Source organism: Pan paniscus, chromosome 17, assembly GCF_029289425.2.
Source record: "Pan paniscus chromosome 17, NHGRI_mPanPan1-v2.0_pri, whole genome shotgun sequence".
NCBI classification, from domain to species: domain Eukaryota; kingdom Metazoa; phylum Chordata; class Mammalia; order Primates; family Hominidae; genus Pan; species Pan paniscus.
The window spans coordinates 84,046,883-84,069,277 of record NC_073266.2 but is presented as its reverse complement, the minus strand read 5'-3'; the positions used below and the strand labels follow the sequence as shown (position 1 = coordinate 84,069,277).

At 32.8% G+C, this 22,395-nt stretch overlaps 1 protein-coding gene across 6 annotated transcripts in view; it reads left to right on the top strand.

Annotated features, from left to right (window-relative positions):
• Positions 1-22,395, top strand: part of CDH19 (cadherin 19) — a 102,345-nt gene that overhangs the window by 38,422 nt on the left and 41,528 nt on the right. For all 6 annotated transcript variants that reach the window (XR_004667625.3, XM_034943966.4, XM_034943965.3 and 3 more), the window contains exons 4-7: positions 10,962-11,081; positions 14,234-14,398; positions 20,274-20,458; positions 20,954-21,207. Coding sequence is in view for 5 of the 6 variants with exons in the window: in XM_034943966.4 (XP_034799857.1) it covers positions 10,962-11,081; positions 14,234-14,398; positions 20,274-20,458; positions 20,954-21,207 (724 nt within the window). In the remaining variant the exon portion in view is untranslated. The remainder of the gene's footprint in view (positions 1-10,961; positions 11,082-14,233; positions 14,399-20,273; positions 20,459-20,953; positions 21,208-22,395) is intronic.

Genomic DNA, 22,395 nt, shown 5'->3' with positions numbered 1-22,395 from the left:
TTCGCTTTTTCTTTTTCTTACATATATTTCTGTTGTATTGAAGTGAACTGCCTATTATTATATTTGAATCTGCACTTGAACTCAGAATTTGGTTTGAATTACTGAAGGGAATCCATATTTCATTATGTCATGAGATAAAATCAAGAAAATTATTAACTTGTTGCTTATTAAACACACATTTCTTTACAAGTAATGATGGGCTTTTACTGACTGCATTTATGTTTGAAATGAAATTAATTTCAAACTAGAACTTTCAAGTAGAGTTGAGATAAAACATTATGCTTTCCCACTTGTCACTTTGGATTTGCAAAGTTACTATTTTTCTGCCATCCAAAAATATAAGATTTATTAGACCACAAGTCATAGAGTGACTGAGATTTGGAAGGATTGAATAAATAAATGAGTGAGTACATGGGTGGACAAAAAAATGCTAAATAAGTGATTAGAATAGTTTAGGATATAAATAGAAGATTTCGGGAGATGTGAAATTCATGGAAATCATTCTGAAATTGTATCTGACTAGCCAGTCTATCAAGTATGTAATCTTCCATTTCAATAATATTTGCTAGTTTTACCTAAAACCTTATAATGTCAAAAAAAAAGAAGGGGCATTTAAAATACATGTAGTATATACTTAATAAGCAATTAAACCAAAGCAGAGTCGGGTAACTTATCTTCTGCAAATCAGCACAAAATCCTGCTAAAAATGAAACATGCTTTAGCCAGTCACATTACGTGGAAAACAACCATAATAAATAGATATTGATATTGTACACATTATGAATGATCATTAGTGTTAATAGACTTTGTTTATATGTCTGTGTATGTGCAAATGCAAAAGGAAAATTTTAAATCTGACTTCCTTAAAATTTAGTTTCACATATTTCTGCCTAATAAAAGCAAGGAGAATATATTGTCTAGTAAAAAGACTATCCACTCTCTTTGGAACTTTTCCAAATAAATATCCTCCACCAAATTTTTCATATCTGTAGTCACTGAGGGCATCATTTTTAATATTAGCAAGTGTCCAACATTCCTTACACTTGCAATAACCATTTCCTTTTATTTTCAAAACCAGATGTTTTTGAAAATGGGGATAACTAATGAGTAAGACTCTGTTTACCTTACTATTTAAGGAAGCTTATTACAGCATTTCAGATTTTAAATTCAAATATAATATGTTATAATGATCTCTAATTATTATACAATATTTTAAGATGCATTTTTTGGAAAAGCATATAGAAAATTTAATATTCTTCATCAACAATATGGCACAATATGTCATAAAGGAGAGCTTTTATAGAAATATTAAATTCACCTTAAGCTTTGTATGGAAAATCTATGCAAATTTAATTTCAGTTAATACTCAGGAAAATAAAAAATCATGAATTTTCAAAATTTATCACATTTGAAAATTAGATTCTATAAATCTCTTGCCTTTGGGCACATGAGTTGAACATGACTGAGACTGGGATGAATTTCTCTTCTTATTCTTCTAAATATAATATTGTTTGATTTATTAAACACAGTCTAATTTGTTTTACTTAAATTCCATTATCTCAGATTATGAAAAGTAGAGGTGTCAAAAATGCAGCACAAAAATAATAAAAATGACCTAGTTTTTAGGTGACTATGGACAGAAAAATAAAAAATTTGAAGAATACTTTGCCCAGTTAAGATGACAAGTGAGAAAATATTATCTGTTTCCTGAGTTTCACTTCGAGACTTTAGGTTGTAGAGTAATTGCAGTTCAAGTATAAATGCAGCAAGAATGGGTCAGTCAGTACTGGTAGAAAAATAATTATCCTCGTACTAATAAAATAAGTTCCCAATGTGAAGGAGTGAGCAGATATACCTATACAACTCTTATGTCATGTATTTGATCATTTGATCACCTCATTCATCTTAATCCTGTTTTATTTTTGCAGAAATTACATATGCAGAGTGTGGATCACTATAATATTATTTGATCTGTATAACATTGAAGTTGACAATTATACAACCCAACATCTCAATAAATTTGTTTCAGATTAATCAAAGTATACTTGTACTAAAACTGGATGTTAAAATAGCTTTTCCATTAAATTTATATCTACATTGTAAGAAAAGAACAGTTAATCTTCTTACTATTGAATTCAAAATGAATAAAATATAACATTCTAAAGTAAATGTCATTTTGAAATCTACAGCTGGAATCTTGGCATTCAAACACTATAGCATACTGTGGCACCTGTACTTTAGTATTCCATAATAAATGTAAGCTTTAATTATAAAATGCCCTCGCCACAGGTTGCTAATTTCTCTATTGCTTACATAATATCTAAATTAGTCTGCATAGGAAAATTTTTCACTTTTTATGATTTTTTGTTTTTATGCTTCCCATAATCACCAGTGGATAAAGCATTCTATGTGACACAGGAAAGAACATCATTTAATAAAGTTTTGTAAGCCATGTTAAACATCTGCATGAGAATAGTTTCATCCTCTGCATAACTCCTGGTTAATAATAAAATTTACATAACTCAACAGAGACAGAATTACACTACCTTTACCTCAGGTTTTACTCAGTGATGGCAGAATACATCTGATGTTTGGATAAATTATTATTGATGCTTTCATTAATGCTCTCAATCTTTAAAATTTCTATGTAGTTTTCTACAGGTTAACACCTTTAAACATTACAAGAATGCTTCATTTCACACACACAACAAATATATTATCTTCTGTTAAGATACTATTATCACACTAAAATTTTCTGTCATAAAAATGAAAAATATATCAGTAAATGCAGTTTCCAGAGATGACCAAACTAACATTTTCCTTTCAAGCACTTGGTACAAGTGTACATCCTGTGTCACCTATGTCAGGGGTTCCCAACAACCAGGCCACGGACTGGTGCTTGTCTGTGGCCTCTTAGGAACCGGGCTGCACAGCAGGAGGTGAGCAGCAGGCAAAAGAGCTAAGCCTCATTTGTATTTACAGCCGCTCCTCATGGTTTGCATTACCACCTGAGCTCCACCTCCTGTCAGATCAGTGGCGGGATTAGATTTTCATAGGATTGTGAACCCTATTGTGAACTGCACATGTGAGGAATCTAGGTTGCATGTTCCTTATGAAAATCTAATGCTTAATTATCTGTCACTGTCTCCCATCACCGCCAGGTGGGACTATCTAGTTGCAGGAAACCAAGCTCAGGGCTCCCACTGATTCCTCATTATGGTGAGTTGTGTAGTTATTTTATTATATATTACAATGTAGTAATAGTAGAAATAAAGTGCACAATAACTGTAATGCGCTTTAATCATCCCCAGAGCATCCCCATGCCCACTCCCCACTCTGACCATGGAAAAATTGTCTTCCACGAAACTGGTCCCTGGTGCCAAAGAAGTTAAGGACCACTGACCTATGTTACAATAAGTTTCTGCAAAGAATGTGACTGATAAAATAAGCAAAGTCAAATATTGTGTTGAACTTATTTTTATAAAGACCTTTTGCTATGAAAAGTTGCCAAGATTTGGAAACTAGCTAGAAAGACATAATTAATATTTTAAATTTGCAATTATGAAAAGTCTCTCCAGAGTAATGCAAACAATGTCAACTGTCCACACAATAATGGAACCCAAGATTACATTAATAATTATATTTGTATGTTTATTATCAGAATAAGTGAACTGATAAGCTACTCTAATTAAAGTATGATTCTAAGAGAATTTTTTTTTTCTAAGCACACTTTTGTTCACTTAGAATGGATACAAACTACAAGTCATTTTGATTCTTTGCATTTCCAAATACCACTGGCACCTCTGATCCAGCCACAGTGACCCCACTCAGGGATGCATGCTGAACTTTGGACCCTTCAGTCCCCCAAAAAGCATTTTTTCACTCTCTGTTTACATTCCTTGCTAATTTGATTTCAAGGATCTCATTAATTTAAACTTTTCAGAGTTCCCATCATTTGGTAGTTACCCAATTCTGCTTACTGGATGGTGTATTGCAGGGAATAATAGGACTTAAGGCTGTGGCAATTCAATATGCACAACTCGTGCTACGTTATTTTCATTTTGTGTGCTATCCTGGTGGTCACTTTATATTGTCACTGTTGTTTTAAGGTAGATTGAGTGACCAGATCTTCAGTTTTACCCAGGACAGTTCTGCTTTACTTCTATGTTTCTGTCATCATGTCCTAGAAGCATTTGTCCCGGATTTTCTGTTTTACAAAATGACTATTATTAAGTCATTAAAATAAGCCAGAGTGAATTTTGCAAACATTTACTTTGTACTTGTAGCTTCTTCCATGGAGTGTGAGAAACAGTCTGTCAGACAAATGAGCAATAAATAGACTTCTCTTAAGATATAGTTAAATCTGAAAGAGGACAAGGGATAACCCAAAGGCACTGTATGATAAAATAGTTAAACTAAGAAACTCATTAAATGATGTAAATACTTATGAAGAATATTCTTCTGGTGCTATATTTAATGTTAAAATCTTCTCTAAAAAAGATTTTATTAATGTTCGTATATATTATTTGTCTTTTGTTAGAAATACCTATTTCCAGTATAAAATGTAGAATTTAATTTTTGATCCACCAATGGAGTAAGACCCACTTTGCAAGTATTAATGCTATCATAATAAAATGTTCATCAAATGAATGAAGAGAGACTAAAGAGGTTAGGTATATATGACCTGTACCATGCTTCATGTTCTTATCAGATAATGCACCCTAAATATGCTACCCTTCTTCAGTAGAGTAAGAACAACCAATCCAGGCTGGGAAGAGTAATAAAAAATATGTTTAACAAATTGAAAAAGAGATTTGGGCTTTGAGAAAAATATCAAATTCCCCAGGACTAAATATATGTTTTCCATAAATATTATATACATATATTTGCCCTGATTCTGAAATTTTTGCTTTTCCCCCTCTATTTTTCTTTTTTTCTGAAAGTTTTATTGTTCTAATATTTATATTCTTATTTTTCTTATTATTTACCTTTCACATTTGGATCTACAGTCTGTTTTAAGCTGGTATTTGTGAAAGGTGTAAAGCAGGTGCCAAATTTTATATCACAAAATTGGTGTTAGATAGATGGACAGATAAATGGAGATATCAAGCTGACCCTGCATAAATTTACTGAAAAGTTTCCCTGATGTTCAGCTTTGCCACCTTCTGGTGAAGGGGTTCTCTATATTTGTGTAATCTTATCTCTAATTCTCTAATTGGCTCTACCAGCTATTCATTGCTCCAGGGCAAATATTATTGTCTGAACTACTGTAGTTTTGTCCTAGGCGTTTGCTCGTTATTAGTGCAACTACTGTAGGTATTCTTCTTCAATAAAATTGCCTTGCGGAAGTTGCAGTGTTCAGAGACCACGCCATTGCACTCCAACCTGGGCGACAGAGTGAGACTTCCTCTCAAAAAAACAAAAACAAAACAAAAGAAACAAACAAACAAAAAATGCCTGGACCATACTTGGTCCTTGTTTTTCCATACAAATTTTACTTATTTTTTAATTGTCTTTCCAAGTTAACCATTTATTCAGTCTACTAGGATTTTGATTGAGCTAGCTTTTAAGCTGTGTATTTTTTTATTTTTAAGTAGTCATCTAATTCCTAAATCCAGTATTTTCATCTATTTACTTATATCATTAATTTATCTTTAGTTGCTTTGCAGAGGTTACAGTTTTTGTTTAGATATTCCTGGATATTTTATTTCCTTTCATGTATATTATATATTTAACTAAAATAGGTTTCATGAATATATATATATGCCAGAGTATATACATATATATATTCATATATTAAAAAATGCACTTTTATATATCATTTGTGTCACTGTTGACTTGCTAAATTTATGAATTTAATGTTTTTCTGTAACTATATGCATATTTTGAGTTTCTAGCAAAAAATATTATTGACTTTATTTAGTTTTATTTATTCTTTTCCAATATTTATTTATCTACCTGTCTATAAATGCGTTATAACTGCATGGTATTGCCTCATTGCATTGTCTAGGAAGTTCAGTACAATGCTGAAAAAAAAAATAGTGACAGAAAAACATTTTTTTCTTTTTATTATTGCAGAGGAAAAGTTTTAACACTTCACAATTAAATATAATTACTGTCAAGGCTTAAAAGCATTCATTATCAGATTCAGAAAGTTTCCTTTTATCCTTAATTTTTTAAAAGTTTTTATTGCAAATGTAAGTTGATTTTTAGATGTACTTTGTGTTTTTTTATTTTTCTCCTTTATATAAAAAATTGAAATATATTTTCCATGGAAATACAATTTTAAAAGTTTCAAGAGGTTACAGATATGGCCTGTGTAAACAATGGTCCTTATGTAGAATAGTAGCCATAATATTTTAGAACACAACAGCAATTCATAGTGATGAGTGGGTTGTTTTTAGGAAATGGGATGACCGGGGATGGGAGCCGCATTTCTCATAAACCTCTTCGGAGTGATTCTGACAGTAAACAATAATCAGGACATGAACGGAAGTAATTACATAAGCCTAGAAATCCTCCAGTACTTGAAAAGAGCATTGTGGTGGTATTCACTATGACTCAAACATGACACAGTTCTGATATTATAGACAAATGCTGAAATACTTACATATGTTCTTATAAAAAATTATGTAGGAATTAAACATTCGTTGTCTAAACCAACAAGTGTTAGTTAACCTATATTTAACTAGGAAAGGGGCACTATAAGACAATTTATCATTTCCACTGAAAGATACTTTATTGGTTTCATAGTAACGTTTTCAATTTTATGTGGACTATAAAACTAATTCCTAACTACAGGTGAATGTCCAAATTGATTCACTTACAAATAACAAGTCTTTATAAAAATATAAATATTTACAATTGTGTTAAATATTTTTGTATTGCCCTCTGCTTTTATATTTAATTATTATTGTGATCTCTTTATGTTATTTGACTATTTCTTGAGAATTTCTGCCAAATATAAGTTACTCATTAGGAAAACATACAGGCTTAATTCTCTTTAAAAACATAGAAACAATCCAAGAGGATTTAAAATTGCTTAAACTGTGTTTTATAAATCATGGTATCAATAATAACTGAAAGAGGGAAAAGAAAGTAGGAAACAACTAAATAAAATAAACAAAGATAATGAGGGTCCTGTAAAAATTGAGCATTGCTAAGATTCATCTAAATTTTACAGCCAACATTTCCAAGGCATGAATAAAAATTAAGAGAAAAACTACAAGCACTAAATATTTGGAAATACTGCTGCATATTTTTGCCCTCTTAAATATATATATATATATATATATATATATATATATATATGAGATACAGATATATAATTAGATACAGATACATGTCTGTCGCCCAGGCTGGAGTGCAATGGTGCTATGCCTGAACACTGCAACCTCTTCAAGGCAATTTTATTGAAGAAAAATACCTACAGGAGTTGCACTAATAAGGAGCAAACGCCCAGGACAAAACTACAGTAGTTCAGACAAGAATATTTGCCCTGGAGCAATGAATAGCTAGTGGAGCCAACTAGAGAATCAGAGATAAGATTATACAAATATAGGGAACCCCTTCATGAGAAGGTGGCAGAACTGAACATCAGGGAACCTTTTCAGTAAATGTAAAACACACATTTACTGAAAATATATGTGTGTATATATACATGTATATATACACATATATAAATACACCATACTTAGAGCTACATGTATACATATATGCCTATATATACACATAAAAATCTTCTCACACACAAAAATGTAAGGAGTGAATCACTTAATACTCATTGATAGTCCTTACCAAAAAGTAAGCATTTCTAAAACATTGTTGAATTACACCAATTCTATAGCCTTGGTTCTTTTAAAATGCCACAAGTGTCATAAGAAAGAATAACAAATATTACCCCAGAAATTAAAATCCCCATCAAATTCATGTGTGAGTGGTATTCTGAATATTTATAATATCACAGATTTTTTCCACTAAAATTTCTAAGAATTTGATCTTTTAGATTTTCTACACACTCAGGGAAATTATTTTGTGTAATCTATTAACAGAATACATTAGATTCTCCACTTAGTAGACAACAGGAGAAAAACACTGAAGAAGTAACCTTTGGTTACAAGTAAATGAAGCATCAGTAAAAAATGTTCACCTGCTCCGGCATGTCACTACCTCTTTGCTTTCTATGGGTGTAATCAAGAGGAGACCTGAGAGAACAGGTGTACAGTAGGTTACTGAGCAGGCACAATAATCCAGGTGTGTGTAAGGAGTACACACTGGTATCAGATACAAAGGGAAATCAAGAGAAATGAGAGTTGTTTCCATGTCTTTGCTATTGTGAATAAGTCTGCAGTGAACATGGGAATGCAGATATCTTTACTAGTGGTGTATTTCATTTTCTTTAAATAAATACCCAGTAGTGGGATTGCTGGGTCATATAGTAGTTTTATAGTTAATTTCTTTAGGAACCTCCATATTGTTTTCCATAATGGCTACATGAATCTACATTCCCACCTACAGTGCACGTGTTCCCTTTTCTCTATACTCTCACCAACACTTGCCATCTCTTGTCTTTTTAATAATAGACATCCTAACAAGTGTGAAGTGATATTTCATAGTAGTTTTTATTTGCATTTTCATGATGATTAGTGATGTTGAGAACCCATTCATATAACCATTGGCCATTTATTTGTGTGTGTCTTCGTTGGAGAAATATCTATTCAGGTTCTTTGCCAATTATTTAATCTGATTATTTGTCTTTTTGCTATTGAGTTGTATGAGTTCTCTTAAATAAATCCCTTATCAGAGAGAGGAATAAAGAAAGAAACTGTGTCATATATTTACAGTGGAATATTATTAAGTCTCATCAAAGAAGAAAATCTTGCCATTTGCCACAACGTGGAGGAGCCTGGGGGACATTATGCTAAGTGAAATAAGCCAGACACAGAATAAAAATATTGCATGATCTTATTTATATGTGGAATCTAAAAAAAGTTCAATATAGAAAGATAGAGAATAAAATAATGTGTCGGGGATATGAGGAGGGAAGAAATGGAGGTATGTAAGTCAAAGAATACAAAGTATCAGATAAGTAAGATAAACAAATCTAGAGATCGAATGTACAACATGAGGACTATAGTTAATAATATTGTATTATATTTGAGATTTGTGATGAGTGAGTAGATTTTACTTGCTCTTTCCATGCACACACAAAAATGGGTAACTTTGTGAGATGATAGATATAATTTGCTTTACTATAGTAATCATGTTACTATCTATATGCATAACGTGTTGCATACCTTAAATATATATAATAAAATTTATTTTATAGAAAAAGCATGCTAAAAAAACTGGACTGGAAAAAAGAACCTAACTGTATGACATATTTCTATCATCAAAGTGTGAGGTCACCTTTTGTGAGTCATTGCATTTTCTGGACTTCTTGGTTCTCATTCGTATAGTACTAGCTTAGGGGCTCTAAAGACTTATATTACTAAAATTTATTTCAGTCAACTCTGAAAATGGTATGATTTTGATGATGGTATCTGAAGCCAAAGATAGGAAATGTAATTCTAGAAACCAGGGATGGGAACCCCTTATGGAAAGAAATGATAGAGAATTATAATGAGGAAATGTGGGATAAGTAAGTGGATCGGTGCATAGAAGGATAGTTAAAGGAACAAGTCATGCGCAATATGGATCAATGAAAGTGATGGTCCCTGTTAACTATTTTGTTGGAAAAACTTTCACAAATTACTAAATAAATTCACTTTAAAACATCTGAAACTAGTAAGTGTCTACACATTGAGTGGTTATTCAATAAGTTTTGGAAAAGAGAGGCAAAGAGTTTTCCTCTCATGCATTTTATTGTTCTTCATTTTGAATCAGGTAAAAGTATTACCCATTAAAATTATGTGAATAAGAAGAAATTCTACTTCAATAGAATATGCTGTATGATATTAAAACAAATGTTAAATAGCATTATAAAAGTATTAAGACAAAAGAACAAAGAATATGTACTATTTAGGGCCACAGCAAAAGTTTCACGTTAGTGAAGTATAGAATGGATTCCTATTAGAGTGTATCAGTTTATAAAATTGGGCTACGATGAGAAAATTCATGATGCTAGTTGTAAACAAAACCACAGAAGCTATTTGATTTTGTGTCATTCATGTTGCTATTCTTATTGACACAGTAAAGTGTTTCAACAAATACATATTTCAAATAAGATCCATAAAATTCAATTCCATGTTTACAGAAAGATACTTTGAAAACTCAATATTTTTGAATAAATATTTAAAAAATCTGAGCACTAATTTTAAATGTATACGTAATTATTCCATATGATTTTATTTCTTGTTACTGAATTTTAATGAGAATGCTTATGTTATCAATATCTGCAAGATTTTACTTTGCTTTTTAAAAAATTCATCAAAGGAAGTAGGTATATTAGAGAAGAGAATTAAAGGAGCTGAATAATTATGCCCATCCTTATCCTCAACTGGATACTCTTTCAAGCTCAATTCAATAATCTTTGTAAATATTTATCAACCTTCTCCACTTTGTTTAAGGTACAGGCTACACTATAATTTTTGGTGAAAAGCATTTCCAAGTTCCTTTTAATTTCTCCACTAATAATACACCTTGGAAAAGTTTATGATTTATAAATTATACATTACAATGAATTGTTTAATAGCTACATTTTATTAGGCTATCAATCTACATGTTTAAAATTCCATATTGCATACAGGAATTAGGAATATTTTGTATTAAAAGTTATATTATTTTGCCTGAAAAAAATAAAAAACAAAAAAATACATTACTTTTACAATTAAGAACAAGGAGGTGAATTGAGCTTTCATTTTGTAACAACATCTCGCTTGGTAAAGAAAGACCGCTTCACAGAATTGAATTCATCCTGAATAAAACCACAATCTTAATTTCCTGTATTATGTTCTCTTTAGGAACATTAGTCATCCAGGTGACAGCAAGTGATGCTGACGATCCTTCAAGTGGTAATAATGCTCGTCTCCTCTACAGCTTACTTCAAGGCCAGCCATATTTTTCTGTTGAACCAACAACAGGTATTTGTGAATGAAACAAGCAAAGTTTAACATGATTCTAAAGAAGGCAATTGTCAGCAAAAATTATCTGCTTAGAAACATGTTTTACAGTAGTCCTGATATGTCAATAAGCAAAAAGATTGCAATTCCTAAGCATTTAATTACTTTTAGTCTTTTAGCTGATATTTCTAGGTTAGGAGATTGGATTTTTCATGTCCATAGCACAAATTACTTACGTATGTGGTTTAAATCATATGTAAAGTTTCTTTTAAATGAATTAGAAAAAGAGACCAGCAACCCAATTTAAAAATATAGGGAAAAAACATTTATAAGCAATTGACAAAGAACAATATACAGAAAGCCAGTAAGCATATTAGAAATGCTCAGCCTCATTAGTCATCAGGGAATACAAACTAAAACCACAATGAAATACAGCTGCATAACCCTGCAGAATGACTGAGATAAAGTCTGAGTATAAGGCTAAGTGTACACATTGATATGAGGCATTCACCTAAAAATAATTCTGTATTTTACAGATTTCTGATTTACATGAATACAATATTTGATTCTTTTTGTAACATTGCTCTACCAATCTGCATTAATGAATTGAATATAAAATAAGTAGAACACAGTTTTCTCTTTTCTTTAAACAATCATATGACCCTAATTCATTAAACAAAAATTAATTTTTGTGTTTTAAACAAAGATTAGGCCCATGTAATTTTTTTTCCTTTAGAAGATTATAGTCTCCACTGAAAAAAAATATATGTATAACTAATCACCCAAGAACGTGAAAAGTGCCAAAGAAGTAAAATTCTATGCTTTTTAATACAAGGAAAATACTATTTCCAGCTTATATCAAAACCCTTAAAGAATTAAAGTATTGTGTTGGATCTTTAAACATTTCTTATTTATTCATTCAGCAAATATTGAATGTCTCAGCCTTTTTCAATTAGGGTTTCTTGAGAGAGTCAGATTCTAAAAAATATTATTTGAGTACCTATGTTCTTAATTCTCTCAGGAATGTACATGGCCTTTATTTTTTCAAATGTATGGAAGAAAAATTATTTTATTATATGCAATGAATGCCTCAAAACATTAGACTTTAATTCCCTCACACATTCAGGTCTAGAAAGGCTGAATATGTACCAAATGTTATACAACTTGCTAGATTTATAAAGGTATAAATTGCAAAATTTAAAATAATACATAATAGTAACAAAAACAAGATATAATAATGGACTCTTCTTTCTTGGAACTTACAGATAGATATTAAACATGAATAGTAATACACACATACATTCCACTGTAGGTAATTATGAAGTAAAACCAAAAAGTTTCAGTGGGAGAAAACAAGTGAGGTTGACTTTATATTGTGTGGTCAAGGCAGAATACATGGAAATCAGAAAGTTTAGCTGAGTCTGTAGACAAGGAAGGGAGAGTGGAAGATGATTTCAGGGCATGGGGAAAATTAGGGAAATTCCTGAGGTGGGAAAGAGTTGAAACTCTTAGAATAACTGAACACCAGTGTGGAGAAATGCAGAAGAGAGAAGAAAGGGAGGTGTCTAGAGTACAAACCCATGCTGGGTCATACCAGGCCTTCGTGACCATGTTTTCTTTCCACCCCCAGCCCCTACCCTGCACACTGACTTTTTAACTATACTGAGCAGGTTAGCTATACTATTACTTGCATTGCTGGAGAAGCGTTGGTATGGACAACGACAAACATGGATTAAATTAAACTGAAAGCATAAGTTCTGAAGTGCATAAGATCCAGAAATACATATCCTTTATTCAGTCTAAAGGCTGAGAGGAAAAGTTGAAAGCAAAGTAGGCACAGTTAATGGGGAACAAAGACTCCTAGGTCCCTCTCCCCTGAGTCACATACAGGGAGACGCTAGCAGCACTTGTGCAACATATTCAATGCTTTCCATTGGATTCAAATAATTGATTACATGTGTGAAACACTTTAGTCCGCAACTAAAATCCCCTCATGTTATTGTCTAATTTATCTTTTAAAAGTTCATATAACAATTTTTTTAAAAATTATATTATATTAACTTTAGTCCAATAAATCAAAAATACTACCATTTCAACAAATAATACAAAACTATGGAGATAGTTCACATTTTTTGTTCTCAGTCTTTGAAATCAGGTGTGCATTTTATACTCATATGTCATTTTTTTCACAAGTTTATTGTATTATTTAATTTACTTTTATTTTAGGCTCAGGGCGTAAATGTGCAAGTTTATTACATGGGTAAATTCTGTGATGCTGAGGTTTGGGGTACTAATGATCCCGTCACACACAGGTAGTGAGCATGCTACCCAATCAGAAGTTTTTCAACTATCTCCCCCACTCCCTCCTTCCCCTCTCTAGTAGTCCTGAGTGTCTATTGTTTCCATCTTTATGTTCATTAATATCACAATTTTTAATGAATATTTTGCCCTTGATATATTTGGGTATTGGGTATTATTTATTTTTTGTGACTGTTTATGTGTTCCCCAAATCTTTAGAAATGTTGAGTCCTCTCTTATGAACCTGTCTTAAGATTTTCTTAGGTTCTTTTCAGTGATAGTTAATAAATGTATATTAAATAATTTTATAGAATTTAAGCATTTATTGCAATATTTATCATTAATTATCTTGAGTTTGAATATATTATATATGTGTATACACACACACATAAAATAACTGTGGGTCAACAACCAGGTCTTCTTCAGATCTCATAATTCTAAGTAGACTTCAAAATAATAAGGGCATGACATTTATTTCATAAATTTGGTATTATAATTTACAAATCTATCAATAATATACTAACTTCAGAGTTTCGGGGACAAAGTTAACTGTAGCAAGCCGATATTATGTTAGAAGAGATAGCAGAAAATAGGTTAAAGTAAAAACAAGACATTCTTTTTTTCTACTTGTGGATTATCTTAACATAGTATTTTATTAAGGGCCTACCAGTGTTCCTAATATTGTGATGATCACTCTAGACTCTAGGCAGTGTTGATGTTTAATTTATTTTTTATTATTTTTCTCTAGTGAAGTCTGTCACATTGCAGTGGTTCAACATATAGCAAAATAATGTATACTGCAATGGTTAAGAAATTAACTAGAACTTTGTCATGATTAATAATGAAATAATTGGAATTTTATTATATTTTTAAAGGAGTCATAAGAATATCTTCTAAAATGGATAGAGAACTGCAAGATGAGTATTGGGTAATCATTCAAGCCAAGGACATGATTGGTCAGCCAGGAGCGTTGTCTGGAACAACAAGTGTATTAATTAAACTTTCAGATGTTAATGACAATAAGCCTATATTTAAAGAAAGTAAGTAAAAAGGATTCTAAATCTTCATTACATTATAAATATGAGTGTGTTAAATATAAGTAGATTATATAGTTTTCATTCTAAAAGCACTACATTAACACAAATTATATAAAATAAATTTGTCAATTGTTCTGGTATGATTATTTTAATTCATGTTAACTGTTAAATACAAATGAAAGAATAATATGTTAGTTTCTATTCTTGCTGTAATAAATTGCCACAAACTTCATGGCTTAAAACAAATGTATTATGGGTCTCATTGGGTTATGATCAAAGGATTCAGGGAGGCATTTCTTGCTGTAGGATCCTAGTTCATTTAAGGGTTAGCAGAATTCAGTTTACGTGTATGTAGAGTTAAGGTCTCTGTTTTATTGATGGCTGTGAGCTGGGAGACATCCTTAATTCCTGAAGGCCTCTTTATGGCTCTTGATTTAGCCCACACATCGCAGAAGCAGCAAGGAGTGTCACATACTTCACACACTGACAACCCTCTAACCCACACATTTGCCTCTTCCACTTTTAAGCACTCATGTAATTAGACCGAACCCAGTTGGATAAAGCAGGATAATGTTCCCATCTCAAGGTCAGCTAATTAGCAACCTGAATTCCGTCTGCAAACTTAATTCTCTTTTGCCACTTTCGGTGACATATTTATGCATTCAGGGGAATTTGGACACAGATATCTTTGTGGGGTCCTTCTTCTGCAAACCATAGATAGTCATTTAAAAATGACTTTTTGTATTTCTTTTTACTTTATAAGCCAGAATAGGCCACACCTGCTCTAATAATTTAAGCAATTACTGCAAGCTAAATATAAACACATGGTATGCTTCGTAAAATTTTCTTATGCAATTATTGGAGGAATTTCTTTTCTAGGAAATTTATTTTTCAGGTTATACTGTTTTAGCTACAGGAATACATTTATAAGCACTTCCAGAAAGCATAAGTAATTATCATGCTAGGAAGAAAATTTAATTAGCATGGAACAAAGAAAAGAGCCAATAAAAAAAAATACCATAGCATGATTTCTTAGTTATTGATTGTTTATAGACAGAAACAAAACTATCTTTTGATTACTTTTTTTTCCTCATCCTTTTCTGTTCCTTGCCCCATTCCTCAAGGTCAAGTGAAATCATGTCATTTTTAATGGCCCAAGTGAAATGCTACTTTCACTGACTTCCTTCCGGTAGTTGAGTCCATGAATAAGCACAGGAAGTTGGCATCATACAAATTTGCTTTTAAACCCTGAATTTTCCATTCATTAGTTGTACAGACTTGAGAATATCTGTTAATGTGTGTGCGCACACACAAATGCCCACACCTAAATGATACAGACAACTACTCAGTGTAGCCAACATATGCAAGGTTATCAGATCTTTTGATTTTTCAATAAATATCACAAATCTCATTTTTTAATTTCTGCTCTATCTCACAATTTAAAATTTTGTCATATTAAAAAATTACCACTGTTATATGGGTTGAGAAAACAGTTCCTCTGTGGATGGACTACAGGCAAAGGGGTCAGAGTCTGCACCTTCGTCTCTCTCTATGTAGTGTCACATATGATGTATATGATACATATGTTGTCTTCTGTCCACAACATTAATATGGCCTCTGAAGGCAAGAGGAGAACACCAAGTTAAATATGAAATACCCAGAACTTTATAAAATAATTGGCATATAATATGTGGGAAATAGTGTCTGGATTTATTAAATAAATTTGGTCTAAATTTATGCAGATGATTATTAAATAGCAAGTAGAAGACTCTGGAAGACAGGAAAATTCCCAAGGAACTTGCTGCGATAAAATATCCTGAAGCTTCTACTACCTTTCTCAGTTTCCCTCTGATTTTTCCTGACTTTAATGTTAAAATATTTTGAATAAATTAGAATATTTAAAATATATTTTAAAATTATCTTTATTACTCAAATCTGAATATGAGATGATGGTATTACTCTTAATACTTTCACTCATATACGAGTGTGGGTGAATCTGATTCTGGCCTCCTTACTCTTGTCCACATGGTTTTCCCTTGTGGGAATCCCATTACCCTCCTCTCAATTTAAATACTCAATACCTATACCCTCTGTTGTGGGCAACACTTCCTACCCTCCCAATTAAAGGCATCTCTCAAACATCCCTCTCCCTTGTGTTAACAGCGTCCTCTGCTGGTTCATATCTATCATATCCAAACATGTTTATTATTGTTTTTTCTCACATCCTAAAACAAGACAAAACAAAAACACTTTCTTGCCTTCACTTCCATACTTAGCTAAAGATGCTTTGTATTTTTCCTTTCTCTTTAGAGAAGATTTATTTAAAATATTGTTAATACTTATTGTTTCCAATTAATGACCTCAAAATCTCAGAACTTACTCCATTTGAGTTACATCCACACTACTTGACCAAACTGATCTGATCATTTCTATCAATAACCTAAATGGAATGCAGTGTCAATTCTCAGTTCTGATAACACTTGATTTCTTGGAAGAATTTTATGTAATTGATCAACCTCTCCTTGAAAACCTTAATGTTCCATTCTCATTAGCTTTTTCTTCTATCTTACTAGTCTCTGTTTTTTCATTCCTTGCCTTTTCTTCTTCTTTATATACTTTAAACTTTGGAATATTTGTGAGTCAAGCCTTTGATCTTGTCTTTCTTCCCTTTTATACTCATTCTTTTATGATCTTATCCAGACACATGGCTTTACATACCACCTCTGGGCTGAGAACCTCATATTAAATATACATCTCCAGACTGAACTTCTCCCTTGAGCTTCGCAAAAGTAAATCTGTCTACTCATCAACTTCACATATTATATATTTAAAAAAAATATATATATATATATATATATAAAGGGGTTCAGAGGAGGGGGCAGCTGCAATCAGGAACTCAGTTAAGTGTATATTAGGTTTTAAATGTGCATTGTATATATTATATATGTGTATTACATATAAATGCATATTATACATAATATATAATAAATATTTTATATAATATATAACAATATATAATATATTTATATATAATATACATTCAATATATATCATATATAATATATATAATACACATATATAGTATATAATGCACATATATTACATATATAATACACATATATATTACACATTTAAAACCTAACACACACTTAACTGAACTCCTGATTCCAGCTGCCCCTCCTCTGAACCTCTTCTTCCAACAGATTTTCCCATCTCATGTACCCACACATCCAGGTTTCATGTTCTTCAAGCCAAAACCTTGCTTATTCGATATAAACACCACTGTTTGAAGAATTAGTGATCCCACTCAGATTATGGTAGCCATACCCAGGTCAACCATAATTTTTCCCCCAGCCTGAATTGATAGCCTCCACAATTCTGATAGCTCCTGGCTTTCAATATTCTTGGAGCAAATGCACATACACAAAACACACACATATACATATGCACACACACGTACACACACACGCATACCCTCTTCCTTCCTTGCATAAAGATTTGAAGCTACTTTTTCTACTTTTCTTTTTCTCAGAGTTAAAATTTAATTCCCTGCAGATGCTGTTGTCTCTGCCTTAGAAAATATCCGAAATGTGAACACTTCTCACCAACTCCATCCCTAGCACTTCGGCACATGGCACCATCTTGTTTCGTCTCTGTTAGTGCAATAGGCTCTCATCTAGTCCCTTTGCTTACACCATTGTTCTCCTTTAGTTTATTTTCAACACAGCTTTATAATCTTGTTAAAATGCACGTCTGATCATATCACTTGAAGGTCTTCCCATCTCCCTCACAGACCTCAAAATCCTTAGGTTTAGTTTCACCTAAATAGTCCTAATGGTCTGAAGTAATCTGCCATTGTCCAGTCCTGTCTCATTACCTCTTGAAACCTTAGTGTTTCTATCTGCCTGTTTGCTTACTAAGAAACCAACACCAGGCAATTGTCCTTCTCTCTTTTCCCAGAACACTCCAGGCTCGCTGGCTTTTCCTCTTCTTGAAATTATATTTCCCCAGATACTCATTTTCTTTCTTCAATTCTTATCCAAAAGTCACATCTACAGTGAATACTTTACACCTTATCTTTAATTTTAAGCCATTCCACCAGAATACTACCTTCTTATATACCAGTATCTTATTTATTGTCTGTTTTATCATCAAGAATATGAGCTGATGGTGGCAGCTTTTATGTATATTGTCACCTGTTCTATCTCCAGCCTCTAGGACAGGACCTTGTAAAAATTATGTTCAATAAAATAATTTTTGAAAGTATGGAAAATTGTGTAGACAAAATATTGACTGAAGAAAATATTTCAGTTCTTTTTCATTTTGAAGACCAATAGTGTAATATCAACTCAATAACATTTAAGTCTTAAACATCTGCTTTCACGTTCATGGCAATGTAATTGTTTTCTACAGATTAATGTCAGTGATTTTTAATCTTCCAATAACATAAACAATTCTTTTAATTTTTCTATAATGTAAAAAGCACTACTATATAGTCAGTCTTCAACTTCTGCTCTAAAAAAGTAGTAAAATACTAGCTCTTAAAAATTAACACTTATCCCACTTAAAAAGTAAGGTCTCAAATGCAATCTTTGAAGTGACTGTCTCCTCCATGCTTCTAAAGGAACTAGGAATCCCTTTAAAGAAGAATTTTATTATATGTGCTTCTTTTTAGAATTCTAAGGAGTTCCATTCTTTAAAATATTGCATGTTTGCTGATGCCGCTTGACATGAGTAATGTCATATATTGACATGGATGAAAATGCAATTGCAAATAATAATTTTAAAATAGTATAGTTCTATATCAGTTTTACACAAGTTACTCCTGAAAAATAAAAAAAAGTGCCCAGCAATTTGTAGTTATATTTATGTATTTTAAATACATCTGCAATTATTTCTTAGGACCAAATCAATTAGGTCATCTTTGACTACAAAATGTTTTTTATATTACATTCACTTACCAACTCTTTTCTATCTATATTTCCTTGCATTTCCAGGATGGCTAATGTAATGCAGGCTTAGACCCTCAAAATCAAACTATCGTTCTTGGAACTCTACTGTTTGCATGCAGACTCTCCCACCTTTATTCCACATGTATATTTATTCAGTAACTTCAGGTATCAGGAATGTTAGAGTAAAATTGAAAGTTATTTCTGTCAAATTTAATTTAGTATGGTTGAAGGTTACAATAAAAAATAAAACATGAATATTGAGGAGACATGCATGTAAATAGAGATAATATTGGTGATAGACTTTCCTAAGATATATTTGAGAGATAATGATAGATGCTCAAATAGGAGATTAGAAAATATTTATATTTCAAAAAGAAAGGGAAAGAGACTATATATGGGGGCAGAGAGAGGAAGGAAGGAAAGAAGGAAGGAAGGAAGGGAAGAAAGAAAGAAGGAAAAAAGAGAAAGAATAAAGAAAGATTAAGAACAAGTAAGTGGGAAAGGTAGGTACGGGATTCCCTACAGATCAAAAATAAAGAATGCTACAATTGCGACCCGGCACGGTGGCTCACGTCTGAAATCCCAGCACTTTGGGAGGCCGAGGCAGGTGGATCATGAGGTCAGGAGATCGAGACCATCCTAGCTAAAACGGTGAAACCCTATCTCTACTGAAAATACAAAAAATTAGCCGGGCATGGTGGTGGGCGCTTGTAGTCCCAGCTACTCAGGAGGCTGAAGCAGGAGAATGGCATGAACCCAGGAGGCAGAGATTGCAGTGAACCGAGATCACACCACTGCACTCCAGCCTGGGCAACAGAATGAGACTCCGTCTCGAAAAAACAAACAAACAAACAAACAAAAAACTATAATTGCAAATTGCCTATATTAAGTATTTATCCAAAATACCTCAAATTTTGTTTTTAAAGGTTTATACCGCTTGACTGTCTCTGAATCTGCACCCACTGGGACTTCTATAGGAACAATCATGGCATATGATAATGACATAGGAGAGAATGCAGAAATGGATTACAGCATTGAAGAGGATGATTCGCAAACATTTGACATTATTACTAATCATGAAACTCAAGAAGGAATAGTTATATTAAAAAAGGTAGACATGTTAAAATTATTTGCCTTGCAGAATAGCACAAAATTAAAACATAACATATTTTGTGTAGCTGGTTAGTTTTTAACTCATTAAATAATTGAAATGAGAACCAGTAATTTATGTTTTATGGAGAAAAGGATTTTAGAGATGAGAGAGTTATTACAGAGTGTTTTGAATTATATGCAGAACTTTTTTTAATTCTAATAATAAAACTTTTTGGAAAATATCTTAAATACTAGGAAATTAATTCTCAGTTTCATTAGATGTTTATGCTTTCAAAAGTATAACTTTATCTCCAAATTAAAATAGGTAAATGACAATATACACACAGATTTGTTATGCCTGATTAACAATTATATCAGAGAGATCCATGTACATAAAAAGAAAAATCTAACTGAAAGGCCACTGAGACTTAATTTAACAGGTAAAACCTTTTTTCTAAATCGTATCTTGGGTTACTAAAGCCATTTCTTTTGTGTATACTGTGTTTCTTTGCAGAAAGTGGATTTTGAGCACCAGAACCACTACGGTATTAGAGCAAAAGTTAAAAACCATCATGTTCCTGAGCAGCTCATGAAGTACCACACTGAGGCTTCCACCACTTTCATTAAGATCCAGGTGGAAGATGTTGATGAGCCTCCTCTTTTCCTCCTTCCATATTATGTATTTGAAGTTTTTGAAGAAACCCCACAGGGATCATTTGTAGGCGTGGTGTCTGCCACAGACCCAGACAATAGGAAATCTCCTATCAGGTATGTCTGTAAGGTCAGTTTTGCATTAATAAATAAGTAAATATAAATTAGATTTAAAATAAAATTGCATGCAATTTTTTTTTTTTAATTGAGAGGGAGTCTCACTCTGTCTTCTAGGCTCGAGTACAGTGGCGCAATCTCGGCTCATTGCCACCTCTGCTTCCCAGGTTCAAGCGAGTCTTCTGCCTCAGCCTCCCTAGTAGCTGGGACTATAGGCATGCGCCACCACGCCGGGCTAATTTTTGTATTTTTAGTAGAGACGGGGTTTCATCACATTGTCCAGGCTGGTCTCGAACTCCTGACCTCGTGATCCACCGGCCTCGGCCTCCCAAAATGCTGGCATTACAGGCTTGAGCCACTGCCCCTAGCCTGCATGCAAATTTAAACAAGGTTATATCTGTATCTATATTTCTGTATGTCTTAATTAATTTGTAACAATTTAAACAAAATAGGGAACCTCAATGTCGGTTAAGATGCAGTAAAATTGGTGATTTCAAACACGTGCAAGAAGGAGGCAATTACCAATTAAAATTCAGTGTATTATATTCCCTCTTAATTGGGGAAAGGAGATAAGAGGAAAACAATCGTTTTTTTAAAATCCCCAATTAGGGCTGAAACAAAGCTGATCAAAATGTGGCTTATTTAAGGCAGCGCACGGTGGCTCACGCCTGTAATCCCAGCACTTTGGGAGGCCGAGGCGGGCGGATCACGAGGTCAGGAGATCGAGACCATCCTGGCTAACATGTGAAACCCCATCTCTACTAAAAATACAAAACAAAATTAGCCAGGCGTGGCGGCGGGCACCTGTAGTCCCAGCTACTCAGGAGGCTGAGGCAGGAGAATGGCATGAACCCGGGAGGCAGAGCTTGCAGTGAGCCAAGATTGCACCACTGCACTCCAGCCTGAGTGACAAAGCGAGACTCCGTCTCAACGACAACAAAAAAGTGGCTTATTTAAATACTATTTACTTGAAATGATATTCAAAAATTGAGAAAGCTTTTATAGCAGTAGTCCTCAACCTTTCTGCCACCAGGAACCAGTTCGGTGGAAGACAATTTTTCCAAGGTCGGGGGGGTGAAGGGGAATGGTTTCAGAATAAAACTGTTCTGCCTCAGTTTATCTGGCATTGGATTCTCATAAGGAGCTCTCAACCTAGATACTTCACATGCACAGTTCACAACAGGATTC